General features: G+C 32.6%; 2 protein-coding genes and 7 non-coding genes across 9 annotated transcripts; 6 read left to right on the forward strand and 3 right to left on the reverse strand.

Moving 5' to 3' along the window:
- The first annotated feature begins 437 nt into the window (after positions 1–437).
- Positions 438–552, forward strand: Trnal-caa. Its single transcript has 2 exons — positions 438–475; positions 508–552. It is a non-coding gene; the product is annotated as a tRNA-Leu (tRNA).
- Positions 553–792: 240 nt separating this feature from the next.
- On the reverse strand, positions 793–864 carry Trnae-uuc. Its single transcript has one exon. It is a non-coding gene; the product is annotated as a tRNA-Glu (tRNA).
- A 745-nt stretch (positions 865–1,609) lies between these two features.
- Trnan-guu lies at positions 1,610–1,683 on the forward strand. Its single transcript has one exon. It is a non-coding gene; the product is annotated as a tRNA-Asn (tRNA).
- Positions 1,684–2,163: 480 nt separating this feature from the next.
- Trnac-gca lies at positions 2,164–2,235 on the forward strand. Its single transcript has one exon. It is a non-coding gene; the product is annotated as a tRNA-Cys (tRNA).
- A 510-nt stretch (positions 2,236–2,745) lies between these two features.
- Positions 2,746–2,827, forward strand: Trnas-cga. The gene has a single exon. It is a non-coding gene; the product is annotated as a tRNA-Ser (tRNA).
- A 635-nt stretch (positions 2,828–3,462) lies between these two features.
- Positions 3,463–7,102, forward strand: LOC110993809 (glucose dehydrogenase [FAD, quinone]). Its single transcript, XM_022260196.2, has 4 exons — positions 3,463–3,765; positions 4,740–4,894; positions 5,255–5,369; positions 5,764–7,102. The coding sequence occupies exons 1-4, from the start codon at positions 3,532–3,534 to the stop codon at positions 7,084–7,086; spliced, it is 1,827 nt and encodes a 608-aa protein (XP_022115888.2). The 5' UTR covers positions 3,463–3,531; the 3' UTR covers positions 7,087–7,102.
- Positions 4,997–5,115, forward strand: LOC123689378. Its single transcript, XR_006750359.1, has one exon. It is a non-coding gene; the product is annotated as a 5S ribosomal RNA (ribosomal RNA).
- Positions 7,103–7,226: 124 nt separating the features above from the next.
- LOC110993798 lies at positions 7,227–8,897 on the reverse strand. The gene is made up of 3 exons (XM_022260181.2): positions 8,615–8,897; positions 7,927–8,143; positions 7,227–7,737 (listed from the first exon to the last, which is right to left on the reverse strand). Exons 1-3 carry the CDS (start codon positions 8,674–8,676, stop codon positions 7,519–7,521), a joined length of 498 nt encoding a protein of 165 aa, XP_022115873.1. The 5' UTR covers positions 8,677–8,897; the 3' UTR covers positions 7,227–7,518.
- Positions 8,195–8,266, reverse strand: Trnad-guc. Its single transcript has one exon. It is a non-coding gene; the product is annotated as a tRNA-Asp (tRNA).
- Positions 8,898–9,000: the final 103 nt, after the last annotated feature.

The following is a 9,000-nucleotide window of genomic DNA, read 5'->3' on the forward strand; positions in this document are numbered from 1 at the left end:
AGCTTTAGATTACGCCACTTGCCAAAATTTATGTAAAATTTTCATCTCGATGTTCCGATTTTTAGACAATTTAGGAAAATAACGTAATGCCAATGTAATCTAAATCATACCAAAAATATCAAGTAACCAGAGGCAATCTCTATGTTAGAGGCATCTAGTGCTTATAAATAAAACTATGTACATAAATTTTATACTTTACATAGGTGTAATTCGTAACTCTTTCAAAAGATGACACCGTAGTATTTTGTGGTAGTTAATTAGTAATAACTAATAAATTACATCCACAAAATAGTTACTAAATAGATTTTGCATATTTATACGTTCGAAGACATAAAAATGATTTTATGTTCTTGTTTATTTATGAACAATTTATTTGAAAGAAAATATATAAAATTAAGCGTGAAATATGCATTTAAATTTCGCTCAATGTAGTATCTGTCAGGATGGCCGAGCGGTCTAAGGCGCCAGACTCAAGGAATACCTTGCCTACTCTGTAGGTCTGAGCTGTTCTGGTCCTCTCTGAGGGCGTGGGTTCGAATCCCACTTCTGACAAACTGTTTTTGTTTGCACACACATATATGTATATATTATTTATGTCATATTGTATGTTATTTTTTGTTTATTGTATTTTTTGTATATATATATATTATCAACTGTTTTTATACTACTATCTTTCTATAATTTTAAATAATACACTGTTAATAAAAAGATCTTAGTGACAAATAAATAAATATTTTGTAACAATATATCATTATACTATTTATTTACCAAGTAAAATATAATTAAAAAAATTTCCCGTACCGGGAATCGAACCCGAGCCTCCTGGGTGAAAGCCAGGTATCCTAGCCACTAGACCATACGGGAGTTAAGAAATTTGTTTAATTTTTTTAACAAAATTAACCATATTATTCATTATTATATCATCATTAATCATTTGGACTTTGGAGCTGTTTACATAAGGATATTGAAACATAATTAATAAGAACCAAATAAAATTTCATCAGTTTAAAAAATTGCTGCTATAACAAACAAACAAAAAACCCAATAATAACACAGTAACATTGACACAAGTCCCGTTATACCTATTATACACACGAGGGTGGATCTTAACTTAAACAAAAAATACAAATACATTTTTGTATCTCAAGCGAAATTCCATTGGGATAACGATTTGTTTAATGAAAAAGTTACATTGAAAAAGTTAATTGAACCATTATTTGTATATACTCGTGTCACAATATTAGTTCCCATTTTATTTTTATATTATACAGCATACAAAAATACATACAACCCTTAATTTTCACCCCTCTACGATTAAGTCCTATTTTTTATATTAATTATAAACTTATGACGTGAACTCTTAGGTTCAGATAGAGAAAAATTCACAGAACGACCTAAAAAGTTTTCATTCCGAAAAAACGAACATTCCCTGGGATAGCATAGCAAAATGTTCCATGTTGGTATGTATATACTAAAAGGGTAAAGGCATTAAGGAGAAACGAAGTTCGCGGGGGCAGCTAGTTTCTTTGTATTTATTATCAATACGTGTAATTTAAAACTCTATTTTTTAACACAGCAACATAATTGTTATTTAATATATCAAATCATCGCCTCCGTGGCGCAATTGGCTAGCGCGTTCGGCTGTTAACCGAAAGGTTGGTGGTTCGAGCCCACCCGGGGGCGTTAAATTTTATTATTACTTCAGTAGAGACACTCACCATTATTCTTATGGTTTTTTCTTTTGCAAGTTTACATTTTTATACAGCATACAAAAATCATATTTTTGAAAAAAAAAAAATAGAAGTTATTAGTTTAAACCTGGATTATAATAATGGCTAATATCATCGACAATTAAAGTAACAAAATAATAATTTTGCTAATATTAATGTATCCTAGAATTTTTCCAGGAAGAATGTATTCATATTATATTAAGGGAGCAAGAATTATGTAACGGATTTCATTTGGGGTAAAACGTTACGATGCGGGCGGGAATTGAATTATGCGTTATTGTTAATATTATTTATCACTGTCCAATACTTTACAGCACATAAATTTTTGTATATGCATTCGCATTTTTGCATAACTGTATATATCGCTAAAAATTATAAAAAACTTTAAAGACGTACACACTAATAATGCAAGTATTTCATTTAAGTTACCGTAGGGGATATAGCTCAGTGGTAGAGCATTCGACTGCAGATCGAGAGGTCCCCGGTTCAAACCCGGGTGTCCCCTGCGACAGATTTTTATTATTTTCTTTAGAAACTTCATAATTCAAAATAATGTCGTAAACATAAATATGTCGTATGTAATTTAAGTGAATTAATCTCTTTTAATATCCAATTTTCATTTCTAGAACATAACAAGATCTTTTTATTGCTCAATATGTCGCTGAATATAATTAAAAGTGTTTAACCCAAACCTTAAGGTATGTTTTACATTTAAAATTAATTTAAAATACGTTCTTCTGTGATAGCATTATTTTCCAATTTTGAGATATTAAAAATTGCACATATGCCGATTTCAAAAACGTAATCCCCTATGTTAAATTTCCTGTATTAGTATGGAACGGGATCAGTGCAGCGACTGATTCATCTATCACTATTTTATTATCACGCAACGAAAACAGTCTGTATTGTTTGCAGGAATCGAATTCAGGACGTGCATTAACTATTAATCAACGGACTTGGAACACATGGAAGCAAGTGTTTAGAAATAAACCACCATTTCACATTTGTTTACGTAGCAGTCGTGGCCGAGTGGTTAAGGCGTCTGACTCGAAATCAGATTCCCTCTGGGAGCGTAGGTTCGAATCCTACCGGCTGCGATACTCTTTTATAATTTTTAAATAATTCCTTTATTTATTTTTGTATACTATAATATGTTTTTAATTAATTAATAATTCATAAATATTTATTTTTGTCATGTTATTTATTAACCATTATTTTATAATTACTTCCTAATTTCCTCCATTTGAGAATTGAATTACAATTTTTAATTAAGAGACCATAAATTTCTTTTATCTTATCAAATGTGTGCCACCATAAGTAATTACTTATCTTCTTTATATACCTAATATGAAACGAAGTCTGTATAAGTTATGTCTGTATGCGTAAATCATTTAAACTTTGACACTTAAAAATGTATAACTTGGCTATTTTTCTGCAACAATAGATTGCTTATTACTTTGTTTGTAATGGCGGACGAACTCATGTCACGCAGCTTATACTTATTGATAAACATGATAAACATGTACTTGGTTTGTCGAATGCTCATTAAGCTAAGATCAAAAGAACTATAAATTCGAATCCTTCTATTACACTGAGAAAGATCTAATGCCGTAAGCAAAGTCTTAAGTCAAGTTAGTATAGGCACAAATTTCAGCAAGTATTTTACGCTTTCTATTTTTATATGGAACTGGGTCATTCTTATCCTCTAATTAACACATTATCGGATACATTTTATTCAGTTCACATATAAACATTTATTTAAATAAAACCATAGCGATAATTTAATAAAATTTGTGTTAAAATGTGGGAACCGGTTGATTTGTCAAGTGTGTGTCTCCCCAATTCTAATATAACTGCCTGCTCTTATTTTGGATACGCTTTCCTAAATCACTTAGTTAATTTGTATGGAAAACCGCAATTTGAAAACACAGAAAGCAAACATTTATATAATGAGTTGTACGATTTTATTATTGTTGGTGCGGGGTCATCTGGATGCGTTGTTGCCAAACGGTTAAGTGAAAATCCTAAATGGAGAGTAAGTATAGCACCAAAAGTTATAGAAAAATTATATTCTAACCTTAGAAAACTGGTTTTATTACGATGTGTTCACGGGGAAAATATTTGCAGAGGTTCGCTTGATGCAGGTCCAGAATCGCACTTACTTACTACAACAAATTAATTTACTTTTCTACCGTTAACGCAACTTTAAATATCAGAACATTTAAAATTGAAAAATCCTATAAGGAACCGTTTAATTTTAGAAGTAGCGATATTTAATAACTTCCGGAAATGTTTTTTATATTACTAACTAAAAAATAACTTTAAAATGTTAGAGAGATACCTAATGGGTGTAGAGAGTATGACGAAATAAGGTGCTTATTAAAATCATAACTCGTTGTATTTATTGTACTATTCTTAGATAAAGTTATTACTTTTGCTTGTATTGTACATATTGTAAGGACACTACTATAATTTTATTATCAGCAAGTATACAATCATATTTTGTGATACCTAGGTGACACTGAAAATGTTTAGAAAATGAAAAACGGCTTAATGTAGAAAGTTGTAAACACTTTTATTGTTTTTTGAAGTAATTTCCGTTCTATTACTATATCAATTAATAATTATATTATATAAGTAATTCGATGAATCATAAAGAATGTTGATGTTTAGTTAGCTATGGCCTGATCGTACAGATGGCGTGGACTTCATTTATTATTTAAAATTTAATTTAATTTAAGAAATTAAATAACATTATCATTATAAGTTTTGATAGTTATAAGTTTATTAAATATACTACATAATTAAGAGGGTTACATAAATTTTTGAGGTAGGTTTAATATTATTACGGAGCAAACGTTCGACAACGCGAACAAGAGACAGCTCTTAGCCTGATTGCCGTATGTAAAAAGTATATTAGATTTTGACCTACAGGAGTAATAGGCCGCGTTAATCTCGTGCTTCATAAGGTCACTCTATAACATTATATTATTTGTATGGTAATTATAGGTACTCTTATTGGAAGCGGGTGGCGAAGAACCAATAGTAACAATTATTCCTGGTTTGACTTCTGCCCTTTTAGGATCCAGTTCTGACTGGCAGTTCACCACAGAGCCTAATGGGAAAAGTTGTTTGGCAAACAATGGAAGATGTCCGTGGCCAAGGTATTATGTACAATTTAATATTAGTTGTTCTAAATTTAAATGATTAAGTAACAATTGAATCCGATTATATAAAATTTGTCCATCAAATTTGACAATATAGTTGCCAACGTCCATACCACGTTGAATACACCGGTTCTCGTCCGATCACCGAAGTTAAGCAACGTCGGGCGTGGTCAGTACTTGGATGGGTGACCGCCTGGGAACACCACGTGATGTTGGCTTTTTGCAAATCCATATAATAATCAATAAAGTTTTATTTTTGTATTGTTGTTATAATTTCCTAGCGATTTCACCACCCGAAGTACAACGTTATCTTTTTTTTAAGTAAATTCAATATTTAGATGTATTAATCATTTACAGAGGCAAAGGCATGGGGGGTTCGAGTTCTATAAATTCAATGTCATACATCAGAGGTAACAGAGGTGATTACGACCACTGGGCAGAACTTGGAAACGTAGGATGGGGATACGATGACGTAAGTCGGATTGTTTTTAACAATGTTTAATGATACGTAAGCATAAAGTATAAAATATAGTTAAATGTTAGCCCAGTGTCTTAAGCGTGCGACCCTTATCCCCGAGGTCACCAACTCGATCCCCGGCGGTGCACCTATGGACCCACACACCCACCAAAAGTCGACAGGGTGTGTCAGAGACATTTTAAAATCAACACGAAGGATAAACTCAGTACCTAATATCCTAGCATGGTTTTTATTATACATATTTAGCGTAACAACCCAAACCCATCCGAGTTTCCTGTTGAGATAAAAATATTCTTATAATACAAGTTACTGTTTAAAGTATATGTACTTAAATTGTTACAATTTGAATACCCGATATTTATAGTAATGCATATAATAAAAATTGCAGGTTTTGCCATATTTCAAGAAATCCGAGCGTAATCTAGAACCGGAAGTCGTAGAGCCTGATTATCATGGCTTTAATGGTGAACAACCAGTTGCCAGATATCCTTACATTGACCAGCCTTCAAAGATGCTTACTGCTGCTTTTATTGAACGAGGGCTGCCATTAATTGATTATAACGGAGCAGAACAAGAAGGAGTCAACCAGGCGCAAGCATTTGTCTTAAACGGTCAAAGGCGTTCTGCAAACAAAGCATTTTTAGAACCTATCAGGAATAATACAAAAAACCTTGTCATAAGAATAAATTCTAAAGCAACTAAAATTCTCATTAAAAACATGAAAGCTTATGGAATTGTATATGAAAATAACGGCACAGTGTTCACTGCGCTCGCAAGTAAAGAGGTGATTATTTCTGCAGGAGCCATAAATTCACCACAACTATTGATGTGGTCAGGAATCGGTCCAAAAGATCAATTAGAAAGTGTTGGTATTCCGGTTTTGAAAAATTTGTCCGTTGGTAAGAATCTTCACGATCATGTCACATTTGATGGTGTCTATATTGCCCTACCAAATGAAACAGCAACGAAAGTAAGTAACGAACAAGTACTTGGGTACGTTGAAAATTTCTTTGAAATGGATCCAAAACAAAATCCATTGTCTAGTAACGGACCGCTTAATACTATTGCATTTTTGAAATCAAAGCCAGATCTCATGTACCCTGACGTGCAGTATCAAGTTGGAGGTATAAATTCTTGGAGAGAATTGGTAGCAAATCTGTCGTCCTATTTGAAAGTACAAATTCTCCCAACACCATTTTACGACTGTCTGTCTCCGAGAGCAGAAAACATACAGCCGAAAAGTCGTGGAGACCTGCGCCTGAATCCCAAAGACATCTACGGGTATCCTTTGATAAATCCGAATTATTTTGGGGAGGAAGTGGATTTGCTAGCCCTACTCCGCGGTGTGGACTTCGTATTATCTTTGCGTGATACGAAAGCGTTTAAGGAAAGCGGAGCGTATTTTATTGAAATACCAATACCGCCTTGCGATAAGAATAAATGGGGAACGAAAGATTACTTTATTTGTTTGATGAAAACTTTCACAGCAAGTACATATCATCCAGTTGGAACTTGTAAGATGGGCCCGGAGTATGATTCAGAAGCTGTTGTAGATTCAAAATTAAAAGTGTATGGAGTTGATAGATTGAGAGTAATTGATGGGTCAATAATGCCAAGGGCTCCATCTGGAAATACTAACGCAGCTTGCCTTTTAATAGGAGAACTCGGTGCTGAATTCATTATTAACTATTGGAAACAAAAATGCATATAACTTTAAACTATTATTAAGACAGTTTTAAGCTTCTTTCAAAAAATTATACAATATAATTTTTATTTATTTACTTTAGCTTCTAATCCAAAGGGTTTGCTTAATTTAAAACATTTTAAAGCTGCAATGAATAAAACACCATAATCTTGCTATATTTTATTGCTAAATCTCTAGATTATCTACAAATGTACCAAACACGTATGAAGAATCAGTAAAATTTAACAATCCTTAATATTTCTTACAAGTACTCCTTCTCTCATAATTATACAACGTTAAAATACAAAGTATAGCCCAAGTGGCCTCATATTATACAATGTACAAGGTTACGTCTAAAAGTCCATTTGGACAACGTAACACTAGATGGCGTTGTACGCCGTAGCCAAACAAAAACCAATAGTGGTTAAACTTTTTTCCAAAAAACGTTATAACATGATTTCACTTCTCCGGTAGTTTAATAACTGGGATCTGTGAGTAGCCCCAATTTGTCTCACAGTGGTTAATTAAATCTTTCTCTGCTACTGAGAGAATTGTTAAATCTGTTTCACAGCAATCACTGAAGGGGTCCATAAAGGGATAATGTATAAGGACGCAGCTAAAGTCCAAGGACGTTTTACTGCAGCCCAAAAGGTTCTTTAATTTATCCTCAGAATCCACCTGGAAACAATAATGAAAAATAATTATTATTTTGCCATTAAAATTGGATTACTTGACTAGGTGACCACGTTACGTTTGTTTTTAAAATCCTTTTTATTACTTTAAATAATCATATGATTCATAATACTCCTAAATACTTCTTAAAAATTCTTTATGATTCAAGATTTGTTTAAAAAAATATTTATTTACCTTAATGGTATAAATTTCATTTTCCATACAAAAGGCCTGTAGAAGAACTTCTTGCATGTGAGTAGCACTGTCTCCTGGCCTTGCCTCTGCTTGTATACAAAATAGTGCTCCTCGACTATTTGTAGACAGGTATTTCAGTGCCGGCATCAGTCCAATGGTCAACCTTTTTTCTAACCAGGCTCGCCTTAGTACTGTGTCGATACATTTGCCAATAGGGCTGTAAAGAACGAAATAATTAATATAGCAAAAGAAAAATAAAAAAAGGAAACTCCACGGCGGGGAATCGAACCCCGGTCTCCCGCGTGACAGGCGGGGATACTGACCACTATACTACCGAGGATTGTATCAAGGGTAGCGAAAATTACTAACTGTTGATTTATTTAGAATATTATTATGTTTTACAGAAGTATGTATACAAAAGTATATTATTTTTTTTTCTGAATTATGAGGACTTAAAATAAAAAATTTATGCACTTACTAAATAATTAATTACACGAATGGCTCGTATTTATGTTTATTTATAAGTATACAAAATATAAACATACTTTCAATGTAAAATGTTTCATTCTTAAGTTGAATTTTATTCAAAATCTTAATATGATTCTATTGTGTAATATTAGAAAACACATTGTGTAATAATTCATGAGCGCGTTTGCTAATTATCAAGAAGAATAAAAATATAAATTACCTTTTGGTGACAACACCACTGAAAGACTCCATTTTTACAGGAACTACTGAATCGTTGTACATTTTGGTGGTTTTGAAATTAATACTTTTCAATTTTTCACAAATTTTTGTTAATTGAAACTCGTTACGAGTAATTTTCACTATCACTAAGCCACAGCACACAACACAAGATCCTTTGATAAGAGACTTATTATCAAGTATCTATGCAGGACGAAACGCCAATGTCACAATAATTTCACAACTTTGTACGAGCGACTAACGTTAATTCACAGCGAGAACTAAATACTCAATGGCGAACACACACGCAAAAGACGCATTTATATAAAGACACCACGCATGCGCACAGAGTGAGCATGTGTGCGTGTATACTATAGAGTATGGTCAGTG

Source organism: Pieris rapae, chromosome 7, assembly GCF_905147795.1.
Source record: "Pieris rapae chromosome 7, ilPieRapa1.1, whole genome shotgun sequence".
Taxonomy (NCBI): Eukaryota; Metazoa; Arthropoda; class Insecta; order Lepidoptera; family Pieridae; genus Pieris; species Pieris rapae.

Bases quoted from the DNA above. Each gene is read 5' to 3' on its own strand.
- LOC110993809 (XM_022260196.2), top strand. From the start codon at position 3,532: ATGTGGGAACCGGTTGATTTGTCAAGTGTGTGTCTCCCCAATTCTAAT. The intron at 3,766-4,739 runs GTAAGTATAGCA...TGGTAATTATAG, and splicing joins GTGAAAATCCTAAATGGAGA to GTACTCTTATTGGAAGCGGG. The intron at 5,370-5,763 runs GTAAGTCGGATT...TAAAAATTGCAG, and splicing joins TAGGATGGGGATACGATGAC to GTTTTGCCATATTTCAAGAA.
- LOC110993798 (XM_022260181.2), bottom strand. From the start codon at position 8,676: ATGTACAACGATTCAGTAGTTCCTGTAAAAATGGAGTCTTTCAGTGGT. The intron at 8,144-8,614 runs GTAATTTATATT...CGTTCTTTACAG, and splicing joins AGTGGTGTTGTCACCAAAAG to CCCTATTGGCAAATGTATCG. The intron at 7,738-7,926 runs GTAAATAAATAT...TATTGTTTCCAG, and splicing joins ATGAAATTTATACCATTAAG to GTGGATTCTGAGGATAAATT.